This window comes from Stigmatopora argus, chromosome 13, assembly GCF_051989625.1.
Source record: "Stigmatopora argus isolate UIUO_Sarg chromosome 13, RoL_Sarg_1.0, whole genome shotgun sequence".
Classification (NCBI taxonomy): domain Eukaryota; kingdom Metazoa; phylum Chordata; class Actinopteri; order Syngnathiformes; family Syngnathidae; genus Stigmatopora; species Stigmatopora argus.
The window spans coordinates 13,125,865-13,150,952 of record NC_135399.1 but is presented as its reverse complement, the minus strand read 5'-3'; the positions used below and the strand labels follow the sequence as shown (position 1 = coordinate 13,150,952).

Here is a 25,088-nt window from a genome sequence, read left to right as displayed (position 1 = left end):
AACTTTGAGATTACCAGGATGCGTGCCAAAACATAAATATCACACACATGGTAGTTATTAAATTGAATTTATTATTGTGCATATTTTTTTCTGATTTTGGGCTTGATGTTTTGACCATAAATCATGAGCAACTTATACAGTTGTACACAAAACATTAATTAGCTGTTTACCTTCCCAACTGCATTAAGGCTATTGCCCAGTGTGAAGATATGACAAGAAAATAATGATCATAAATAGTTACTATTCTCTATTAAAGATTATCTGTGCAAATACCTCAATTTGAGATGTTTAAGACAAGTACCTAATAAATTATATATACTACTTTGATAGGGATCATTTATAAATGGGATGGATTTTATGACACTAATATAATCAGGATTGAAACCAAAACTACAATTCTAAAACTGAATAAAATAGTAAAATGACCATGAACAATTTGAATACTAAATTTAGCTAGACACATCTTAATGCATTAAATGCCAATGCCTGTGATGCAACATCCATATTTGTTCTAACCACATTATACACCTGCATTGTAGTCTATTCAATGTTGTGATACAATCACTCCAGATGACTATCAAATGGTGACATGATTATTAATTTATAGAATACCCCACCCTTAAGTTATAACATTTCTTCAAGCCTATTCTGTCAAGTGTTTACAGATAAATTCACAGAAAAGTCTTAGCAACGACATGAGTTATTACAGTAGAAGCATGAACAAGCATGCATCATCAGTTGCTAAGAGTTTACTCGGAGTGTTGCAGGACAATTAGTAGTCTAAATTTAAAACCTATTGGTTAACACTAGCAACAATAGCATTCTTTAAAATGACGCGAAGGAACGTGATATCTACAAAAGTCATAGAAGTTAGATGCATGGCAGTGACACTTCATTTTGGGGGGGGTTAGCGAACACATGACATGAATTGTAAAATCCTGCTAATCCCCATCCAGATATTCATAATTCTTGCAGGAATGTCGCAATGCTAGACATTAAGAATATTGTAAAATATTGGCTTCCACAACAATGGTAGGATTTTCAATATCGCCTTTGCTCTGAACCATTCTTAACTCCAGCTGTGCGGGGCTGGGTCTTTTCCCTGGTCCGGCTTTTTCTGCCAAAAAATGACACAGCATAAAGTTAACTTCCAGAATACTGCAGTGTCCCCACAGTTTATTGTAGCGATTGCAGCAAATCTGTTCAAACAAGGCTGGAAAGTCATTATATGAAATAGCCAGAAATAAAAATGAAATACCATTAGCGTAAGTAATGGTCCGCTTAATTACGTGGTGCATGACTGAAACAGTTTTTTCACAGGCAGCCTAAGGGGAAAAATGAAAGAACATTAGGAATGATAACACCAATCGGTCATTAGTAACTCTTGTGAAATGATTACTGGTAATTAACACAATGCAGATGTGCGTGGCTAAACCTTCAAGTCTTTGGGGTGATGGTGAGTCCAGGCAAGCAAAAGGGCAGCAAAGAGATCTCCTGTCCCCACGAACACAGCATCAACTTTAGGGATGTTCATACAGATCTTCTGAACGCGAACGGTGCCATCTGGTTTGACTACATGTCAGAATGGACGGCAATATTAGTGCATGACCTTTCTTAGAAATTGTATGATAATATCAGTTGGCGAAATCTGCTGTGGTTCTCTACCTAATTTTTGGCTTCCGAGGGCCACCAAGTGCTGGTCTCCTTGATTGGAAGGCAAGTCAGTACTGGTGAGTACAACAGTTTTTGGACCCATTTTGTGAAGGAGCTCCATTGCCTTGGAGGTACGCAACATAATTAGATCACAATTATTGGACTGCCTTGCTATTAAAATGAGAATTAAATCTAATTATAAATCACAATCACCTCAAGAGCATCTTCTATTGTGTGGATTTTCCGTCCAGTTAATAGCCTGTGGAAGAAAGGCAGATGTATCCACCTCATCTGCATCATTTATATACAGTTTTCCTGTATTTATTTATTTTTTCCAATCAATTTCTGTATTTATTAAAAATCAACTCACTCTGCTTCAAACTGATTGGGGGTAAGGATGTCGGCCAAAGGCACTACTTTGTCCCGATACACTGGCAGGAGTTCCTCTGGGACGTACTAGAAAATGAAACAAATTCAATTTTTATTTAATTTCAGTCGTTGAAGTACTCGCTTTTGATATAGAAATCCAAATTGTTATTTTCTTTAGTATTGTTAGTGTACAACTGTGAACACCGCAAAAAAAAACCACCAATGCTGAAACTATGTAAAAAAAAGACTTCTTTAAACCTCACTGTACCTTGGAAGCGGTAACTAAATTAATTATTTAAAATCTGTTTCAAGGCCCTATATAAAGATGTTCTTTTCTTTATAATGATAATGAACCTGAGAGAATAATGTCATCAAAAGGGATTGATAAGAATGACAATTATGCTCACCATTGCACCTTGGTCTCCCAATACAGGGTCACAAACTGTTGAAAACAAAACAAAAAAAAATATAAAAACACAACTACTAGTAGTTTTATATTTGAGGTTGTTCAAAATTTGATAGCATTGTCCTCACCATATACCAAACTGGGATTGGCCTTCTTCAGCTCTTGAATAATGTCAACAACGGCCATCAAGAAGGACTTGTCCCTGCTGTACCCTTAAGGAAAAACATAAAAACTACACGTTTGCCTTAAGTGATATGCAAATGTGAACTGTCCACGAGTTTCACAAACCTGTGAGGATGTAATCATAGTGGTCGACCTTATTGAGCTTGATGCCCTCATACAGCACATTGAGCTCATCAGCTTTCAGTACTTGACCCTTCCAATTAGCATAGCCTAGAACATGAAACAAAAGTAATCATTATCATTATTATTTTTTAGATTACACTCCCGATTTCCAACAGAAATCTATGATTGGCTCAAACAAACTGAGAATAAAACTATTCCCTTAACGACCTTTGGTCACTGATTCAATGTAATGTAATCTTACGGCTCCACACTGACTACAAAGATGTCTTTATCAGGCTGCCAGTTTCCCCCTTTTTGGTGCCCCTTCACCATGAACCCACAGCTGTTCGGACTGCAAATGAATGGACACACAAACACGCAAACGGAACACCGAGTTCCATACGGGCCCTTTGCTGACCTGGAGCATCTCCTGTGGTGAGAAAGCTTTGAGAGGAGAAAACACACTCAGACCTATAATGGAACATTTTAAAAAGAGATTTTCACTTCTAGAATCAAATTACCGCAGTTTATTTTACCTCTAGGAAACATTTTCTTTCCCTTTCAGAAGCGCAGCAGTGAAAAAACAATCTTAAGACTGCTTTGTAAAAAAAAAAAACTTCCATTATTTGAGCATTGACATTCTTCACATTCTTTGGTGTATAAAATCCTAATGCAATTATAATTCTCTCTGAAACCAAGTTTTGACCCAAAGTTTCACCCATGCATCAGTCTATTCTACCACTTCTAACTAGGATGGTATGCAAATTGAAATCTACACAAGCTGACTATGGCCAAAAATATTACAGACACAAATTATGTCATAACATGTACCTGTTAAGAATTAACAGAAGTCAACTGTTATTATATTTCTAGGTAAAGCAATTAGCTCATTGGCTGGCATTGACTCTATTAGACGCATAATTCAGGACTGCCTTTGAATGCTCATGTTTCAGTGAATGTCTGTCGCTGTCAATGGCAGCCAATGAATTTAAAGCAGATTTTGAAAATGGGTTCTGCTAGACAACTATCATCTATGTTGAACATCTACTTAACCCGAGACTAGAGTTCATTGGCATTTTTTTCACAAGGGAGGCAAAGTACAAAAGGACGGTTATTAACTACGCTATATAACATCTTCATCTACACATTCATGTTGGCTTAAAAGGAGCATACATTTGCGTAGTGGCAGGCATGAGCAAGTAACAACACTGCAAAACAGCGACCTTTATCAAGTAAACTGTTCCCAAGCCATTTTAGTAATCATGGTGAATTCAGGATGAAATTCACAGGATCCAAGGTGAGATCTTGCATTGGTCAATGAGAAATATCATCAGTAGCTTTTAAAAATGCACTTGTACACAATATGAAGGGCATGAATTTAAATGTATACAAATGTCAACATGATTTTTTAAAGGTTTCATTTACTATGAGAAAAATGTTTCTTCCATCACTCTTGGTTGTATTGGATTATTTAAAAAAAAAATTGTGTCACCCTGTACAGTAAAAAAATAATAGAGTAATCAATAATATAACAACCTGTGTGATTGGAGAATTGCACAGAGTTGATGGAGTCTACTTCAAAGCCCAGAACCTGGAAAAAATACAAAAAACATAAGAGGAGCAGTTAAAAAAGCAAAAAATGACTGGAAAATAATCACTGTAAAATAAGTGACAAACTACACCACCATGAGGAATGTCGTTAATGTATAAGCATACATTGTGTAACGATAACATTGAATAAGTTAACCTTTTTGAGTGCATAATAGTACGCAGTGAGTAGATTTTTTTTTGTAAATAATCTAAATGAAAATAATATATAATAGTAACATAAATGTAAATAATTTTGGAAATCAATATTGTTGAATATATTCTTGATTAATGGATGAAAAATCATAAAGCATATTTACAAACAACTTTTGGTGGAACTCTAGAGACAAAAAGGTTTAACTATTCACCTATTAGCAACTTTAAAAAAATACTAAAGCGTTTGCAATCACGTTGAACGCGTCTGTTCCATTGACCCTTATGTTGCGTTCACGGTACAGCAACATTTGAAATTATCTCTCATTTGCATGCACTACTGTTAGTGTACTCCCCCGTTTAAATTTAACGTGAAATGGGTGAACATGTCCTGGAATATATTTAAAAAAATAACTGACTGGCACTCCTAACAACACGCGACGTATTAATAATTTCGCATGATACTGAGATCAGTCACATTAGCTAAGAAGCTACAAACATTGAATGAAGAAGCAATATCACCTGCAGAGGGAAGGTCGCCGACTTATTTCCAACGTATCCTCGGACAACATGACTCTGAATGGACAACACGCGACATTCCATCGCTTCTATGGGCCAAACTGGGTTTAAAAACACGGAACCGAGTGAACAGAGACGAACGGTCCAAGAGCACCATGGACGCTTTGCACATCCCCGGACGTGCAGAAAGTTACTAATATGTAGCCTACCCAAGTATAAAGTTCGTTAGGAAGCACGACTATTGAAACGCCCACCACCCCCAGCGAACTCTGGTTATTTTAGCTCATAGGCTGTGCCTAAAATTGCCCTCTCGTGGGTTGGTTCAACATCTTCTTATTTGCTTGTATTTGAGGCAGGATAAACGCTACAATTGCCTCATTACTGCCCTCCTCGGGTCCAACTTGTCTACTACATTTACACGAATGTAGAGTTTTGAATCATACCCCCCAAAATTAAAAACACCTTTTTCAAAACTAGCCTTAGTAAGCCTAGTAGCCATTTGCCATTTTTCCCATATAACTTATGCCCAAACTTCCTGTCTGCTTCAATTAATGTGTAATTAAATAATAACACATTATTAAGAGCATAATGAATTAATAAAAACATCACAGTTTGGGGAAATAGTAAATGATTACATTCAAATATATTGCTATACTACAGGAGCAATTTACAACCTCTTGAAGACTACATTTACAAATTTTAATATTGTTATGTTCTGCAGTACTCATTCATTGACTCTCAATAATAACATTTAGATTTAGAACCTAACAATAACATTTGCCATCTTTTAAGTGTTTCAACAAACTGACTGAGACTGTTTTATGCATATTTCCACCAGATGGCAGCTCAAGCCTTGAACAAACTTTTCAAATTGAGAAAACTATTGAACAAGCAGATTGCATTTAACATTCTTCCGTTTTTTTATATAGCTTGTAGTGATTAAAAATGCAATTTTCATACTCACAAATGAAAATCCAGCATCATGAAGTGCATCAAATGCAAAGTGTTTCATAAATGCAGAACAGAAGAAGAATGTCAGTTACACATGATTTGATTAGGTCTTATGACAGTATGAAAATAATGTAATAATCATGACATGAAACCTCTCATTAATATGCAATTGCAATATGCAATGAATGCAAAGTTGACATTATTTCATATGTCTCTGGATTGAGGTTAGTACACCTAGTAATGTCGTTCATGTTCATGTCATGTAGGATGTTATGATTATGAGTTTAATGATACTGTCATGATGCGCATTCCAATGAAGTGTTTTCAGAATTTCTAACTTAATCAATTATGCCTTTTGGCCTACACAAATCTGACCCTCTTTCTCCAGCTTCCCTGAACTGGAAATAATCAAGTTAGCCATAGGACATTCATGCAAACAACCTTGTGTTCAGGAATTCAATTAAATGAAGCCCATCCTGGTCAAAATGACTCAAATGTCCTTTGCAATCAATGGCAGGGAATGGGTTATTATACAGTATCGACATCATCTGATACAACAAAACAGGATATGGTAATCAGCCAAAAAATGGCACCAGTGTAACACTAGATTGGAATAGCCTTGACAACAAGATTTGACTATTTTTATCACTTTTCACCTTTCCTCACTCTTTTCAACACCAAATGTGCTCATTGATCATTCAAAATTCACCCCAACTTTACAAAAAAATCCTAATTTGTAGCGTTTAGAAGCAAGTATAAACGGCAATGTTACATCTAAATAAGATTATTATTACAATTTCTGACAACCCTCCGGTCACTAGGCAAGGCAGGTGAACTATAAAACCCCCAAAACAAAACAAAAATATATCCTTCCGCGACTTTTGCGCGCACGGTCACCGATAGAAAGTAGTCCCGCCTTCCTAGCAGCATCCGGGTTTGTCACGCCTACGTCTGAGGGGGCGGAGCCATGTAAGAAGCGGTCCTGACACGTAAGAGACTCACGCAATTTTTTAAAGGAAGAAGTTTCTTTCTCACAAGTTAGATGAGGAAAGATCTCGGACTCGATGCCGTTGACCAGTAAGGCCTCTACAACCCCGCTGGAGGTTCCTTAAAAAGCGGACCGGGACGCTCCGGGAGAGACGAGCCGACGTACCAACATGAGATTTTCAGCCCTTCTCTCGGCTCTGCGGTCAATGGGCCCGGTGGTAATCGGCATTTCTTTAGGATTCACCTTGAGTTTACTCAGTGTAAACTGGACTGAAGATGCGTGTTACCCGGACGAGGATGCTCCTCTGGGTCAGGAGGAACAACTCAAAGGAGCCCGGAAACCCAATTCCATTTCGATGGTCAACCAAGGGGAGTCCGAAGCGGATTTCGAACCAAGAATAGTCCCCTATAAGCAAGTCGCGCAGACTACAGTTAAGAAAGTTTTCAGGTAAAAAAAAAAAGAAAAAAATGCTGACTAACTTTTCACCCAATAGCACTTCTTCTTTGTCTTTGCGCATGTTTATAATTCTTAGGATAAATGACTCTGATCAACACTTTTTAACTATATACTGTATTCTATTTTGTGGTTACTTCAGGTGTATAACAGTGAATAAACGCATCCAAAACGTGACAGTGAAATAATAATACAATTGTCAGATAAATTCATTCATGTGTATGGTAAAAAAAAAACCTCACTTAAAAATAATTTAATTAAATATTGCCTCATTCACTGGGATTAAACTGGGATGACTGGGATCAAGCGATCATATTTCACTACCATGAAGTACAATTGAGTTTGGTCACCATTGACTAACCACTCTACCAATTGCTTGATATATATTTTTTAAATATACATTAGATGTAATTTAATAAAGGACAAATAACTAGTTGTTTCCCTCCAAAAACCTAATATAATATAGTAATAACATCTTAATGAACTAATCCTAAAAATCAATACCTAATTAGGGTTTATTGATCATTTAAATGGTCGGTCAGCCCCAGTGCAGAACATAGTAGGCCAAATAGATACAGTAGTACATGAATGTTCTGCCAACTTCTGCTGTAAATTAAACACAGTTATTATGTCAAGATGGCAACTCGCCCTTGCTTAGATGGATAAAAGTGTTATTTTTACATAATTATTGCTGCTGAAGTCTAAGGTTTGAATCACGTCTTGTTCTATTAGCTGCAACCAGTTTACGATAAATACAGGTTCTGGTCTAAAGTCAGCTGGAAGAAGTTTAAGATCACGTGCAAAACTAATGAGGTGTAGTGGTATAGAAAATTGATGCATGAACGTCTGTCTAGAGGAAGACATGGTGGATCGTGGTTACCATGTCTGCCTCACAGTCATCTGCTTGTGGGTTACAATATTGGCTTGGGTTGTCCCATGTGGAGTTTGCTTCTGCTCCACGCCTGTCTGTGTGGTTTTTGTGGTACTCTGTTTTTCTGCCCTAATGAACATAAATAGACAATTAAAGAAAAAAAAAGGATGATTTATTGCCCATTTTAATTGAGTTATTGTGCCACACCCACGTCCAAATCTCAACACCCATACCGTATAGGTTACACCCACCCATCCCAGCGAGCAAGCGCTTAAACTATACATACAGTATTTTTTCTGTGCTGAGATGTTCAAATATGTTCATGTTTTCCTGGAATCGCTCCCTCTTTAAATATTAGTCTTCACATCCCAAGAGTCCTAAATATTGAACCCCAAAAGTTTCATTCAAAAAGGAAATGCTCTAACACAGGTAGTTTTTTGTTGAGTTGTGTTGCAATGATGTTTGCGTTTCTAAAAGAGTTTTTGGTTTGTAGTTTTAGCTTGCTATTTTGACTTTTGGCTTTTCCTATTCAGTGTACGACATATTAACATTTAACATAGCATTTTTCTTTTCAAGGAAATTATGAATATGTCAATGAGTCATCACTATATTTAGCTTAATCATCTGTAATCACAGGTTTAAAATGAACACAAATACTCCTCTAGTAAATCTTGTAATTGCTCTTCCCTAGGAAATGTCATCTTACTCATTTCAAACAAATATAACCAGCTTGCATCATGGGTCGTATTGAACCTTTGATCGGACATAACAATTTAAGGCTTTAAACTAATGTGTTATTTTTTCAAATTTCAGGGCAAAATATATAAGTACAGAACTGGGGATACGAGAACGTCTGTTCGTTGGAGTCCTCACCTCAAAATCCACCATCAACACCCTAGGCGTAGCTGTCAATCGCACCATTAGCCATCATCTGGACACTGTGGTCTTCTTCACTGGCACACGCAACCGGAAAGTCCCACATGGCATGTTTGTCGTCTCGCATGAAGACAAAAGACAAATGTGGAACATGTTTCAGACCATGAAGTACATTTATGACCATTACATCAATGAGTACGACTGGTTCTACTTTGTCCAAGATGACGTTTACACAGAAGCCGATAGAATCAAAAATATAGTAGATCACTTGAGTATGAATCGAGAAGTTTACATGGGCTGCCCAGAAGAGTTCATAGGTGGGGTGATGGAAGGGAGCTACTGTAATGGAGGGTTCGGGTACCTCTTGTCTCGAACTTTGCTGCTTCGACTTCAACCCTCCCTGGAAAATTGTAGGAATGATATCCTGAGCGCCAGGCCTGATGAGTGGCTCGGGAGATGCATCATCGACTATACGGGGACCAATTGCGTCAACAAATTTGAGGTATGTTAAGACACGTCTCTATAAATGTTTATAATAGTGGTTTGTCAAGGTTGGCTTGTCTAGAGTCAGGTTGAGACTGATTCAGCTAGAGTTGGGCAATTTTAAGATGGAGACCTAAGGTCAGATTTTTTTTTAGATATAGCTTAGTGATTAATCATATATTTAATTGCCCATATGCAAATGTGATCAATTTTGGCAGACTTTGAACAGCACCTAAAAAAGTCCAGTTTTCATGGTTTTCAGTTGGGTTATCATACTGCAGGTAAGAAACTGTAAAGCTCGACACATAAAAAAGTACTTAATCGTTTTTATTACACTTCAGGTGAGATATTGTAAAGCTGAACACATAAAAAGAATACACATTGTGCACTAAAATGCAATAAAAACCATTTCATTCGATATCTTAATACCAATGGAAAAAATGGTGGAAGCCATTGTATATAAACCAAAATTTAAAAAAAGAGTCAAGTTCAGATGATATGAAAAAAGAAATTGTGATTATTTTATTATCCAGAAATAGCTATATTAGTTTTTTTTCTTGTGGTGTTATCTTACCTTGGGAGAACTTTAGATTTTGGAATCATGCATTTTATCTGTTGTCTGCGGTATTCGAGGCTATTCTTGTATTTTTAGCTGAAGTTTGCAATTCCTAAAAGTTAAATAACATACTTTGGGGAAGGCACCAAAATTCCTCACTTCAATTATATCTTAAAAGATTTATAAAGTACTTATTGGGGTGCTGTCTAAAAAATGTTAATATCATGCTGAGGTTTCTTTCACTATGCTTCACAATATGGAGTGTTACAGTGCAAAATAATTCCGCAGTTGATAGTTAAAATGAATGAGATGTCCTAAAGGAAAAAAAAATGATGGGAGAGAGTCATTCAAAAACAGCTGTGTCAAGGTCATTGCGAGAGTTCCAAACTGTAGTGGCCTTGACCTATAGGTCTGTACTTAAAAGTGAAAGACAGCTATATAAAACTATAATTACCATGCTTGCATTGAGGTGTGTGGTATTTATATTACAGAGCTGGTTGCTAATACGCATTTTTTTTAATGTCTGCTGTAGTAGTTGGAAAAATGAAACAAGCAGTGGGGACTGTAAATCTCACTTTGTTCTTACTATGTCAAAGTAATATATTTAGTTTTAGACATACTTGAAGTCGGATGAGTTAAATGTTGTCAGTGGTGGAGAAGCGACGTGTCATCAGAACTTTTCCATTTTGACCTCAGCTAGTTTGGGATTTTCTTCATCAATCATCCTGGAACGTTTGGAAAAGTCTTGCCTGATTATGAAGTACTGTCAGGCGTGGTACCCCAACGCTTAACACAAGAGTATTCCATAGCTTGGTGGCAACTATGACTAATGGAATATAAATATACATTGCCCTATATTTTTTTTTTACTCTTTACTGAACCAAAATGAAGCAAATTCTATGGAAATATAAACAATTGGAGCTTCAGCAGGGCTTCACAATGGGGAAAAAGGGGGATGTGGAAAGAAAACATCAATTTAAGCTCTCAGACAAAAATTACTCATGGCTCAACTGGGGCAGACATTAAAAGTAGGTCTCATTTCTTAGCTTTTAAAAAAAATAGCTTTATCAATGGATTTTACTTTTGTAATCACTCAATCAATCGTCTTAGATGGGCTTCATTTTGGTTGTTACTTTGTCTTCATCTTAAAGGCATTCATCTTGCTTGGTATTTATTTATTCTCAATCCTGATTCATTAAATTACAAACAGATCATCCAAGCTCTGCTCTGTGTTTGAATGCTTTCAACTATAGAACACAAGCCATTGTTTTTGTTTCAAGTATAGAACACAAGCCATTGTTTTTGTTTCAAGTATAGAACACAAGCCATTGTTTTTGAAAAAAAAATCTATTCCTTCCTTGATTTAAGCCTTCCCTACCTTCCTATCTGCCCCAGGGACTCCACTACCATTATTATAAGTTGGGGAAAAACTCAGATCCAAGCAAAGAGCAAAATGAGCAGTTTAGAAGAGCCCTGACAGTCCATCCAGTGTCTGACCCAGAACAGATGTACCGGCTCCACAGACACTTCACCGAGATTGAACTGCAGAAGACTTACGATGAGATTGCTAAGCTCCAGGTAAGCTCATTTTCAACTGTCACAAATGATCTGTTACTTCTGAGCTACATTCAGAAACGCGTGCTTAAGAAGTAGCACTAGCATTGTCAAAATGCTCTAGTAACAATTCCATTTGTGGCTCTGCAGGAAGAAATAAAAAACACCAGCGCAGACGCGTTTGACGGCGCCCGAATCGCTCAGTGGCCGGTTGGAATTAACCCAGCTTTTGAACCAAAATCGCGTTTTGAAGTTTTAAAATGGGACTACTTTACAGAAGGGGAGATTTATTCATGCATCGACGGAGCACCCAAGTGCGAGCTACCTGGCATCGATCGACTAGATGTGGCAGATATCATTGACATAGCGATGGAAGAGCTGAACAAGAAGTACAGACCTACCTTGCACCTGAAAAAGCAGAAACTGATTAACGGCTACAGGCGCTTCGACCCTACCAGGGGTATGGAGTACACATTGGATTTACAGCTAGAGGCGGTCACCCAAAAAGGTCACAGTCTTTCTATCACCAAGCGTGTTCATCTGGTTCGACCTTTGAGCCAGGTAGAGATAATTCCCATGCCCTATGTCACAGAAGGTACGAGGGTTCACGCCATTATACCGATGACCGCGCTGGAGCGTGACTATGCCGAAGAATTCTTTAAAGTCTTTGCCACCAATGCCTTTGAAACAAATGAAAACATCATTCTGACCTTCCTCTTCATTTATGACCCATTGGAAGCACAGCAAGTGAACCAGAATGACATATTTGCCAGCGTTAAGTCTCAGATAAACCTCTACGAGCACAAATACCCTACAGTGAAAATCCCTTGGATAAGCGTCAAGACAGAAACACCATCGCAGATCAAATTCATGGACATCATTTCCAAGAAACACCCAGTGGACACGCTGTTCCTCCTAGCTAGTGTCAACACGAAGGTCAATGCGGAGTTTCTAAACCGCTGCCGCATGAATTCCATTAACAACTGGCAAGTCTTCTTCCCCATCCATTTCCAGGATTACAACCCCGACGTGGCCTATCACAACCAACCACGTCCATTCACAATCGATCTCCACAAGGATTCAGGGCATTTTGATCGCTGGTCATTTGATGAAGCCTGTTTTTACAACGCCGATTACATGGCAACACGCACAAAAATGGTTCCGGATGTCCAAGAGAACGAGGAGCTCCTAGAAACCCTCGACATTTATGAAATGTTCATAAACTACTCTGGGCTGCACGTATTCAGAGCCGTCGAGCCAGCATTACACCAGAAGTATCGCTACCAAGTCTGCAACCCACGGCTCAGTGAGGAAATTTACCATAGGTGTGTGGAGAGCACATTGGAAGGGATCGGTTCTCGTTCCCAACTCGCAATGCTGCTGTTTGAACAAGAACAAGGAAATAGCACTTGAGAGACACACCTCGACGCTTCTTAAAATGGTTGTTGGGATAAAACAAACGTGGAAAGCTCTGAATACTGATCTACAACACTGAACTTCACGCGCAGTGTCCACCATTTTTTGAGACAAACTCGTTATGAATGAATGCGCGACGAGTGCCCTCCGCGCAGAAAAGTCTTGTTTACAAACTTAGCCTTTTTGGTCCGTCGTACACTAAAGCAACGGGGCTGAACACGACTGAACAGAACCACAAAAACTCGGGGCGATTGTCAAGGAAGATTTTCCTTGGCTGAACTAAATTAAATTTTGCAGCAAAACTAGTTGCCTGATGGCCGGCCACCCGTGAAACTAGTGACTGAATCCTGCAAACTGTGTGACCGTTCAGCACCGATTGGTAGAGTCGATGGAACCAATGGACTGATTCTCCGACCATTCTCAGTTGCAATAAGCAATATTTGACCACTATGTTACCGAAGCAGGGTGAGGTTTTACAAGTTGTCAATCTAATTATTTAATAACCATTAGATAATGTTGACACATGCCCGGTCAGATACATATGAACAAAAAAAAGACCTCTTTCTTTGTATGTCCGTATCTTTCAATATCAACCAAGGTCTTTGGTTTCGTGCTATTAAGTCCTCTCATTTGCACTAGGGGGCAGTCTGCAATTGTTTGGGATGGACAGAGTTTGGCTACTATGGTCAGTGTTCACGGTGGTCAGTCCAAGTCAACCAAATAAGATATTTAAAAGTGTTTTGCACTGTTACACAAGAGGCTCCTCAGTTTAAGCGTTTTGTTTTGGGAGTTTGCGAGTTATTCATATGCCTGCTCTGGTTTTCTCGTGGTGTTGCAACATCTTCACAGACCAAAAAAAAAACACAAGTTAATAAACGTGGTCCTTCCTTGTATTGATAAATGATATACACTCACTGAAATGACTGAATTGATGTGGATTATTTCGAGCTTGGCATCAAAATGGTTAAACAGTCATAGATGTGAGTGTATTCAGAGGAAATCGCTGTAATTGTGCCTTGGAACTGATTTTTCACCAGATGGTCATATTTATGTTACATAATAGTTTTACAAATTAGCTGTTTACCTTGTTGTATTTTTCATCTGTCTTTGATTTTGTTATGCCACGCTTATAGGATGTGTGAAAAAGCCCAGTTGGTATGTTGCATGCTGGTTTCAGTGCTCATTTTGGGAATAGGCGCCCTTCCTCAAATTGGGGACGTGCCTCAAACCACTGACTGGAGTATTTCCTGTCGGGCTTTAGTATATGGAGGCGTTGTGTTCCTAATGTCGTGTAGACTGAGCTTTCGTGCGTGTGTGTACATTTCAAGTTCTTGACTCTTTATCTTAAGATCTACACACAAAAAGCCTCAACTTGTTACATATTAGTTTTTGGGGTTGAGAGGTTGAGAGGTGAGAGCCAATGTTTGAACTCCTTAACGTTGAATGACTTGAAACATTATTTCTTGTCGAACTCATTGTCTATAATTATCCTCCCTCCCTTTTGTTCGCCATTTGCATTTCAAACAAGTGCAAAGCTTTAATAGGACAGTTTTACGGCAACTTTTTGGAATGGTAGCAATAGTGTACGGCCGTTTTCAATTGAACTTACTTAAAAAGTGCAATATTCCTGCTAAAGCCACTGTTGAGCTACCAAATGGAGTAAATGGGCGTGAGCTGTGCGTTTATTTTGCACATATGCATCAAATCAAACTGTTAGGTACAAGGGGTTACAAGTAATCCCCATGTGGCAAGTCTCCAAAATTGAGCTAAATGCAATGATTTTGTCTACTTGAGTAAAGAAGTGCGTGGATGTTGCCTCTGGGCAAGCTTCTGGAGATTGTCCAATGAGAATTAAAGACAGCTTTTAGTGAGGAACTGCTCCAAGGAGGTCAAGAGGAATCAGAGTGAAGATATTTTCTTTTCTTTACTGTGATTCATTCAATGACTGAAAAAATATTAGCAGCCCCGAAATGGAAACTATGATGAAACACGTAATGGGCCAACATGTAGGCTTCAGTAACATTCAATCTACATTGATTGTAGTAACTATAGTTTACATTTTTTTTTGTGAAACCATAATTATTGTCATTCCATTCTACCAATAAGTCTACATGTTGGTCCTTCGTTATCTTTTCTCCAATGGATGATTAAAGTTGTTTTCTTGTATGTTTAAAGCAGAACCTTTTTTTTCTGTGTATCTTTGTTATAACTTATAAATCACAGCGGGGTTTTGCTTTCCTTGCAGTCTTTGTACTGCTAGTTTTTCTGGGGTGATTTGATTTGTTTTGACAAGCACACAGTCTTACGGAGACAATGATCTGCTGAATGTTTTCCCATGAAGACATTGTTGAAGACAATTAAGCAATAGTTGTTAACCTTCCAAAAACCACTGTGAATTTTGGCTAGAACAAAATAAGTTGGGAACTGTGTGTGTGTTCACCAAAGCCTACAACGGAGGACAAAATTGAACTATGCTGTAGACTATTTTATTATAACGCACTAATTTTAGACACTTTTACAGGCTTTTTAAAATTCCACACATTTTGTATGATGTGATGATGACATCCCTCACTGTTACGTGCTGCAGTATGCCTTTGTTTATTGTAGCTCTGAAATAATGTTTCATTTTCAAGTCAATATGTTTCAAATACTATGTAAGTATTTTTTTTGTTGCATCCTTGATTTTGGAACCAAATGTTTTTCTTTTGTTTGATGGATATTGGTACTAATCAAAGAAAGCCAGTGACGCCGTGCTTTCATTGATCTGCATCACTTTTCATGATGTGCTGTAATTACCGATCAAATGTGAAATGCAATTTTTTAACTGAATAAAAAATATTCCATTAAAAGCTTGTGGTCATTCCTAAAGATTAAAAAAAGCATTTTTTCTTGAAATTGTACATTTTTGTTTGTCCTATAGGTGTCAGCAGATGAGCACGCTGGTATTAGGTGCCATTTTTTTTAGCAATACAGAATACACCCAATTTTATCAGTTTGTTTTAACCTGTATACTTTCCTTTAGCATTCTTGTCATTGTCATACCTTTTCTGTCTGGTTTTGGTAAAAGCAGCGGAAAATTCAGCAAACATAATTACAGTTTTAGTTATGTCAAGGGTCCATATGTACTCCCCCGAGCCGTGTCGTAAAACCACATGATTACAGAGCAGCAGGGACTTAATTGTAAGCCATCATTTTGTACTTGGTTTTATGCACTTTCTCCTCCCACACAGGGGCATACTAGCTTCAAATAATCTAAGATCTGATATATAGTTCTTCCTGACACTTTGGGTATGTCTATGCTTAAAAGTCACATGTTTTCACATTTAACAAAAAAAATATCTATAACTTGTCAGGAAACAAACCAAATGCTTTTTGACACAAAGCCTATTTTAACCTAATTTTCCAAAGTTTTCTTCTCTCTTGATGAAATTCATGTCAGACATAACAATACTCAATTGAGTTTGATTTATTTAATAAGGAACAGCACATATTAATGAGATGTGTAAATATGTAAGATTGAAGCCGAGGGCTAATTATGCTTTCCAATTGAAATGTAAAATATTGATAGCCATCCTAATGACAGTGCAGTCACTAGCAGCATGGCGGTTTTAATTGTTTAGTCTACTTCAAAAAGTGGGTTTAAAATCCTGGCTGTGAAGGGCCCGATTGCATGTTTTACCTGAGCCTGTGTGGGCTTTCCGTCCGTCTTTCCCACGTTGTAAAATGTGCATTAAATCATTTGTGTTTATTCAAAACTTAGAGAGCCACAACATTTCAGTCCTGGTTTGCTCAGGCTTCATGTGAGAAGATGTTTTGGTAATTTTATGTTTGCTTCCATTCAAACGTTGTTGATAACTTCAGTAATATATATATTTTTAATTTTATGTACTATATATTTTTTGTATTTTGTGTACTATATTTTTTAAAATTTTATGTACTATATATTTTTTAAAATTTTATGTACAATTTTTTATTTTTTTATTTTATATACTATATATTTTTTAAAATTTTGTGTACTACATATATTTTTTAATTTTATGTACTACATATTTTTGTTAATTTTATATACTATATTTCTTTTAAGAGGGGGTCCATTAAAGATAAACTTAGCATTCCTACTGTTTCTAAGATATTGAAACATAATATTTTTTTATGACTATCAGAACTATGCATTTTAAAAATTCTGCAAATATAAGCCTCCCTTTTAGGGAATCACATTTGCGCAAATTACAACCTAGCTAATTTGGGACGAGTGATTTAGGGCTAAATTTTACGCTCACAGTTTTGACACCGCAAACTTTTAATAGTACATCCAAGAATGGCTTCTAATTGCTTACCCATATTTCACAACGCTCTTGGTGAGCATGGTCACATTTGGTTGTTGTTATAGATGAGAGCCCTGCGTGCAGTTTCGTATGATTTATGTGCATTCGTTTTTGTTCTTACCTCTGAATTTCAAGGAAATTTCTCTTCAACATTCACTTCAAAGTGCCATTTTTTTCATTTCAGCTGTTGTCCCCTAGTATATCATGCATCTGTGTTTATGTCCTGCAGGATGAATACAAATTTTACAGTCACAATCCCTTCATTTTTTGAATTGTAGATTTCTTTTGCTACCTGTATTCATTTTCACTACTTTTTTTGTTGTATAAACAAATACTAGGACAGGTTACTCAAACCTTAAGGTACCACTGCAACTTCTCAAGTAAAGAAAATTCAATTAGTCCACTTTTGTGATGCTAATTTACATGAGTGACTTTTTTGTGACTGAAATGTAATCACTACTGTACTTTCTAAATGCCATCATGTGACAAAGTGTTGTGGAAAGTTTTACCCAGAGAAAAAACTCCAAAAGGGTCTTGGAATCCCAAGAATGCAGGCCGGATGCTGTCCTGTCTGCTGTGCTTACAAGTCCCTGCCTAACATTTTACCATCTCTCATCTTAAGATGTCCCTTACCACGTAAGCCGTCCAAGAAAAGTCTACCGAATGGTAGACAAAAACAAAAATGGTGGAAAAAAGGCAACAAATGCCCATTGACTCACATTCAGGCAAATTCTTGCAATGTGTCCTGTATTCTTGTCCACACCCGAGCCCCCCATGCGACTTGTCTGCAAGCAGCCACTATTATTGATGACAGAGGAAAGGATTGTTATGCATGGCCTGTGTGGGATGCCATCAGAGAGTGCGATTGGGAACCTTTTGAAAATGTCAAAGTGACACATGATTATGAATATTAAACAGTCATATCAAGCCAAAGATTACTTGACAGGAATATGAGAGTTGACAGATGGCAGTGTGTGGTATCTCATTGTGAATATGGAGGTTACAACTGTCGAATGGGTGCAGAAATCTATTGGAAATAATGTTTTGTCATTTGTAAACATGGAAAAAAAATCATTATTAAATTTACTCATTCAGTAATGTAGTCGCGAACGCTGTTTTGTCAACACTTGTTACAATGTTAGTATGGAAATGTGATCTATCCCGCCTTGTGATTTACTGCCAACCAAAATATGCTGTTTGAATGAATTATTTCATTTGAAAAATCAGCAAAAATGTTATTTACCAGCAGCGTATGGTGGTATTAATTAAGTCTGCTGAGCTCACTTCACAACAAGCAGCGGTTTTTGGAGTCTCAATGTAAAACAATGAAAAAAAAAAAGAATGCTATGGAAGATTTCACCCCTTATACTTAGCTTACACATGATTGTCATACTTTTATATACCCATGATTGTTTTTAACACACACACACACACACATACAGAAATTGAAAATATTTTGTTCAAAAATTTGACACAATTGATTGACTTTTCTGCATCTCGTACTGCACATCAACTGTAGATATGGAATATTCTGAGTTTCATTAAATCTGAAAAAGAGATTGGTTTTGGGAAGATTACCTTACAATCCGAGTGAAAATTGGCTTTGCTAAATAATCATACATTAAAATAATATACCTCTTACTAGGGAAAATCCAATTCTAATGCCTGAAAAAAAATCCCTATCTAGGCTGTGCAGTAACCAAATCTTAATTAAGTTTGACTGCAGCAAAATTTATTACAAGATTTCAGTATACTCAATTCTTACAAGTTCCGTTGCACAGGAAATCTTTCGTACGGAAGCTAACAATGATTGTCTCTGGTCCTCCACACCTATACGTACATTGTTTGATCCTTAAAATGTTTGTACCTTTTTCTGCTGCTCCAAAAATAGTCCACAGACATCTTTTTCTCACCAAAGTATGTGCTCATTAAAATCCAGGGTTAGCGGTCCGCCAGGCTTATAAAGCACTGGGGGTAAACCCTGAATTTGTAAAATACCTGCACACATATGAATACACTATCTTGCTCGTTCTGTAAAAAAGAAATAAAAACAAAAAAACAACAAAGTTACATTCCCAACTATACCACCGCAAAGGGTCTTAGAACTTATCATATAATTATTCAAAAGCAGAAAATATTATATCGGGAAATAACGTCCACAATCCATAGTCATTGTTCTTATCTGTACAAATGTATTGATATTCTTATTCTGCAGATTTTCAGTGTACATCAATTGCTACAATCGTGATTGCATATAAAATTATTTCTCTAAAATGTATAAATAACAAAATGATTACTTAAGTTATATATTAATGCATTATAAACAACAACCATTAAAACACAATCTCTCTTACTTCCTTGTGTTTTTTTGTTTTTACAATGTTCATGTCACAATATGTAATTCGGCTTTCTAACACCTTACCACAAATCAGACAACGGAAAGTGGCTGCTTGGATTTTCTGGGGAGGAAAAAAAAATACTTATACTTATTAATATTGAAATGATTATGCACAAAGAAGAGCTTAGCTTAGTTCAGAGTTCATCTCGTATACAATTTGTCTCTATTTAAATGATTAAATAATTCATAATGTTGAAATGACCGCAGTAGAGTGTGTACTCCGGAGGCAATAGCTTTAAGAAAAATGGCTCAAAGAGAAAGAAATCGACCAATAAATCACATTTCTTCTTAGGCAATATTTTGCGCCAAGGGCTCATGCAGTCTTCCTTTTGTTTCCTTTTGGGAAAGAAAACGCATGGACAATTGGTCCTCACAAAGTGCTTGATTGACTTCTCACTTGAGGCAAGACATAGTTGAAGGGGTCCCATCCTTACCAAATGAAACAAAACTTAAGCTAGTGTCCAATTTGTGCCTACACACTGTACATACAAGTGCTACCTTAGCATCACATGTTTGGTGTTGGACTTTGGCTGGAGCTTTTCACCGATGGCAGCAAAGACCTAGCGTTGAATGCGAAAGTTCCCTCCTGGAAAGTTGACAAACACCGACACTGTCTTCTCTCCCTCCTGTTGTCAATGCAAATTAAAGAATGGAAACTATGGTCAGATTTAGCATGTGAAGTCCTCAAACACCCCTTGATGACCGGGGTGATGATGATGCGGGTGGTGGTGGTGATTGGGAAGCATCGTGTTGGCGTAGGCGCCCTCTGGGTGACTCCGCGTCGTGGCGTTGGGGTCCTGTTAAAAGAAAACAATTTGAAAAGTATAAGGTTTCAGATTGAAAATTTGCATTAGTTACTGCAGTTATTGTTGTTACTGCAATTCAAATGTCTTGAAAACATCACTATAGTAAAACAATATAATTCACTCCCCTCCTATTTAGTTACCATATTTTCACGACTATAAGGCGCACCGCATTAGAAGGCGCACCCTCAATGAATGACACATTTTGATTTTTTGTCCATATATAAAGCACACTGGATTATAAGGCACCCTGTCAATTTTGGAGAAAATTTAAGACTTTTAAGTGTGCCTTATAGTCGTGAAAATACGCTAGTTTTAAGTATTTTTAGAGGGGGATTTGCTAGTTTTCCTAGATCCACCAGTTTTTGTTTCATTTTTTCATACTTGGTTATTTGTTATATGCATGATTTAAATGATGAACTTCTGTCTGTATTCATTAGCACATCCCCAAATTTACATAGAACATCAATAAGGCTTGTTTTTTTTCCCTATGCAAAGTAATTATATCCCAAAAAGGATGCAGTCTTGCACAAATTTAGGAATCGATTCACTTAATGATGATGACTGCAGAATGAAAGCGGGACTGGGAAGTCATTTCTTCACCAATGTTAATGCAAACAAGAAGTGAAGTGAACATGGGAAACAATAAAAGAACAAATTAAACTCTTTCTGTGGACAACACATTGGTGCCAGACACACAGAAATGCAAAATTAAATGGGAACAGCGTTGAGACCTAATTTGCAAGCATCCAAAAGAAGTTGCACAACAAACGACTCTGTCCTCTGAGCAAATGGCTGTAATGAATTACAGGAACTTCTCATGTCATTATATTAGAACCTGAAAAAATTCTCCTAGGTTTTCCTCCTGTAGTTTTTTTAGATGAATTATAGTGCCTTGGGGAAAGTAGACATGAAAAGAAGCGCAGTTTGAGTCTGTACAGAATGTGCCGGACCTCTGTTTTCATCTCTTCCAGACCCACTGTTGCAACAGTAGTGGGTTGCGGTTGGGGCTTGCTCTTCTTGTCCTCTTTTTGCGGCCTCAGTACGCGTTGTAGTCGTTGCTTGAAGACCTGGATGAAAAGGTCAAGACACAAAGGAACAGAAATGACTCTGGGGACAGCCTGAAAGAAATTGAGCTAAACCTCAGATGATGACACTCATAAGTAGAGTTATATACATTGTCATATTTTCAAATAGGTCAAAACAAATGGTGAATTTCTTCTTTACATTGTAGCATAATGTGAGCATGAATGGTACAGAAAATGAATGAATGACTATATTTCAAATGAAAAAATAAAGTATTTTTTTTACTTGTTTTTAATTGGGAAAAATACAAACAGGTAAATCTTAACCAGAATATTTGCTGTCCCACCCTTTTTTTTCAATTAAAAAATTAAATAAAAAATAAACATAAACGGTACTCAACCAAATCTATACCGCACACTTGCTGTGAGATAAATCAAACACGACATAAACATGTGGCGCAATAATAAATCAAATAGTTAATGAAAACGAACACATACAGCCACTCCTGCCACGTTGGCAAATTATCGTCCACTAACAAAGAAAATCAATCATGTCTTTTCAGTTTTAATTAACTTTTTCTCCAAATCATATTTTGACCCACATCATATTATTATCATAAAATATGATTTATATAATGATACTTTTTGTCCATATTTTTCCAACACCACCAGTGATGTAATCATCTGTTTGGCTCAATAAATGGATAAAGTAAATGTCGACCATACGTATTATGCTGATATTGAACCAGGATGCCATGCAGTCCTTCTCAAATAGCAGTAAGACTTGTTGTTTTTCTGACAATCTCTGGAATGACTCTTATACTGCTCATGAGAAGGTAAATATCTGATTCTGACTTGCCAGAAATGCAACACCATCGTCTGGCGCCTGATATGGTCATTTAATCAGACAGCATGACATTAGGCGGACTGCTACATAAATGACAATCAGTCTAAGGGGAATTTGGGGCGACATTTTGTCTTGGCATGCTGGATTGAGGTCAAAATCAGCCTCCTTCTAGCCAATGCCAGTGATCTTATTTCTTTTTCTCAGCTTGCTAATACTTGTCCTGGAAAGAGTTAGAATACTACTGTATTTTCCGTACTACACAACGCACGTACAATGAAAGGGCAATATTAAAATGTGTTTGTTGTAAAATGCATTAGTAATTCTGGTGGTAGTAGTAATAGTTGTAGGGTATTGTGTTATACATCTAATAGATGCAGGTGTAGTAGTATTGGGTTGTGTTATAGATCCACTAGATTGATCCACATATAAAGTGCATCGGATTATAAGGCGCACTGCTAGTTTTTGAGGAAATTGATTTCTTTTAGTTGCGCCTTATAGTGCGGAAAATACGGCAGTTCAATGTGTACCTCATAGATGTAATCTAGTATTTCTAAGATAGTCAGGATGCTGGCTCCAATGAATAAACCCATTTGTCCACCGATGTCCCCTAAAACAGAGCATTAAGACAAAAATTCAAGTTATTGGCAACTTTGTCTTCATAAATGTTTAGATATTCAATTGAAATAGATAGAAATAATGAGGCGGAATCCTACCTAATAAACCTGCGACGTCATAGGCTTTCTTTTGCTCTATTGTTTCAAAGTTGAGAGCTTCAAAGAAGATGTCCAAAACCAGGAAATTGTCTCTAAGGAAAACAGTCATATTAACCTGTTGACCGCCATTGATTCTGTTTGATGGCTAATCGATTTTGTCTGGGAGGGCTTGCAGCAACCACTGGCTACTAGCCGGTCCAATTGGATTAGACATCTCGTGTCGTCAATAGCAAAAGTTAGAATGTTTCCTTAATACTTACTTACTTACAATAAATGACTTAAACAAAAGGAAACACTATCATAGTATTGTTGTCTTTTATATGTTGTTAGGATGTGACCGCAGGCTGGAGGTCAGAGTTAATGATCAATTTTACCAGAAGCGCATCACCGCTTTCACTTGCTCCTTCCTGAGTTAGGTTTCTCATACCTGATGTAGTCTTCGGACTTGTCGTATTTCCTGGAGAGATAGCGTGCCGAGCCCTTGCTGGGGATTTTGACCATGGAGAGCTCCTTGCCGTAACGGGTGAGATTACAGGGCGTCTCGCATGGACAGGTGTCCCCGCTGATCTTCTGGAGCTGGGCTGGAATCCGACAAAAACAAATCCTAATCTTAGACCAGCAGGCTCACAAAGATAATACATAGATTTTGGAGAAATATACAGAAATCCCAAAGTTTGGGTCATAGCAAGAAAGCATCCTTGATTGCTCTATTCGAATGGATAGGTTCAGATGTATTCATTTTCTGTACCACTTATCCTCACAAGGGTTGCAGGTAGTGCTGGAGCATATCCCAGATGACTTCAGGGTTTATTCTTAAATTTTGCACACATGCAGATTAATCTAATAGAGTTTTTTTAAAATATTGGCTGGGATTTTTAAAATTATATCCAGCCTAATCTATTGTTTCCCCCCCAAAAAATAACCAATAAAATTGTCTGTTTTTTGGGTTGCATCCACCAACCAAATTTAAATACAAAAAGGGCCATAGTTTACAACAAGGATATTTTTTTTGCTTCTGTAACCAATTACCAGTACATATGGTTCCCATGGAAACCATATGCACTATAATTACATATCGCTGCACTATCATGCAACATGCTCATGTTTTTTTTAAAATTACTATTATTTATTTAGTTTGTCTGTGTTGTGCTCCTTAACTTCACATCAAAACAATTTATAAATAATGACGTCAAAGCAATTTATAAATAATTTACACTCTGTACCATCCATTTTATGTAAGTGAACACTGGCACATATTCCTCATGTGGGAACTTTAAACTCTAATTTTCATAAAAGAAAAGTTACCACCCATCATTTAACATTATTCAAATCTTATTCATGAGTGTGACCAAGATAGAAATAATCTATTTCTAATACAGTGAATGCATTCTAAATGAAGTAATGAGAGACATAATTAAATTGGGGACTAAAAAGGTAATATAATGTAATGCTAAGTAGAATCAGATTGAAGATGGAGAAAAATGGGGCAAAAGAATAATTATTTAATAATAGCAGTTCATCAACAGAGCTCATCTCCTCTAAAGGCACAAAATCACAATACGAAAGTCAGATGGTTCAGATGAATTTGGGCCTACATGGGGAAAAAAAACCCTTCAACATTCATACTGCATGCCAATTGTTTTGCACACCACTGCAATGAGAAAAGAAATGAAGGCAGATTGTCTCTTACCAAGTGCTTTGTCAACACAGTTGATTTTGTTAGGAGGACAGATATCAGCGGTTCCTGGAGAGGAGAGCACATAATGAGTCTGATCAATCACTAACAAAATGATCAGCGACCCATGTCTACCGCAATGAGGAAGAACGGCTGCGAACAACACGCCGTCGCTTATCATT

The 25,088-nt window shown here is 37.1% G+C and overlaps 3 protein-coding genes and 1 long non-coding RNA gene across 7 annotated transcripts in view; 1 reads left to right on the top strand and 3 right to left on the bottom strand.

The window, feature by feature from the left end:
* Positions 1-51: 51 nt before the first annotated feature.
* LOC144086747 (pyridoxal kinase-like) lies at positions 52-5,292 on the bottom strand. The gene is made up of 11 exons (XM_077616825.1): positions 4,976-5,292; positions 4,250-4,304; positions 2,717-2,821; positions 2,557-2,640; positions 2,430-2,464; positions 2,024-2,109; positions 1,867-1,912; positions 1,666-1,777; positions 1,436-1,572; positions 1,259-1,325; positions 52-1,117 (listed from the first exon to the last, which is right to left on the bottom strand). Exons 1-11 carry the CDS (start codon positions 5,054-5,056, stop codon positions 996-998), a joined length of 930 nt encoding a protein of 309 aa, XP_077472951.1. The 5' UTR covers positions 5,057-5,292; the 3' UTR covers positions 52-995.
* Positions 5,293-5,925: 633 nt separating this feature from the next.
* LOC144087306 (uncharacterized) lies at positions 5,926-12,585 on the bottom strand. Its single transcript, XR_013304681.1, has 4 exons — positions 12,106-12,585; positions 10,771-10,875; positions 9,109-9,579; positions 5,926-7,316 (listed from the first exon to the last, which is right to left on the bottom strand). It is a non-coding gene; the product is annotated as an uncharacterized LOC144087306 (long non-coding RNA).
* chpfa (chondroitin polymerizing factor a) lies at positions 6,894-15,963 on the top strand. The gene is made up of 4 exons (XM_077617726.1): positions 6,894-7,358; positions 9,049-9,613; positions 11,546-11,728; positions 11,855-15,963. The coding sequence occupies exons 1-4, from the start codon at positions 7,081-7,083 to the stop codon at positions 13,115-13,117; spliced, it is 2,289 nt and encodes a 762-aa protein (XP_077473852.1). The 5' UTR covers positions 6,894-7,080; the 3' UTR covers positions 13,118-15,963.
* Positions 15,964-19,155: 3,192 nt separating this feature from the next.
* The window catches only part of asic4a (acid-sensing (proton-gated) ion channel family member 4a), a 121,313-nt gene continuing 115,380 nt past the window's right edge, over positions 19,156-25,088 (bottom strand). For all 4 annotated transcript variants that reach the window (XM_077616913.1, XM_077616914.1, XM_077616915.1 and 1 more), the window contains 6 exons: positions 24,922-24,975; positions 23,659-23,812; positions 23,232-23,323; positions 23,046-23,125; positions 21,600-21,716; positions 19,156-20,640 (listed from right to left, as the gene is read on the bottom strand). In XM_077616913.1, coding sequence (XP_077473039.1) covers positions 20,512-20,640; positions 21,600-21,716; positions 23,046-23,125; positions 23,232-23,323; positions 23,659-23,812; positions 24,922-24,975 — 626 coding nt within the window. In that variant the 3' untranslated portion in view covers positions 19,156-20,511. The remainder of the gene's footprint in view (positions 20,641-21,599; positions 21,717-23,045; positions 23,126-23,231; positions 23,324-23,658; positions 23,813-24,921; positions 24,976-25,088) is intronic.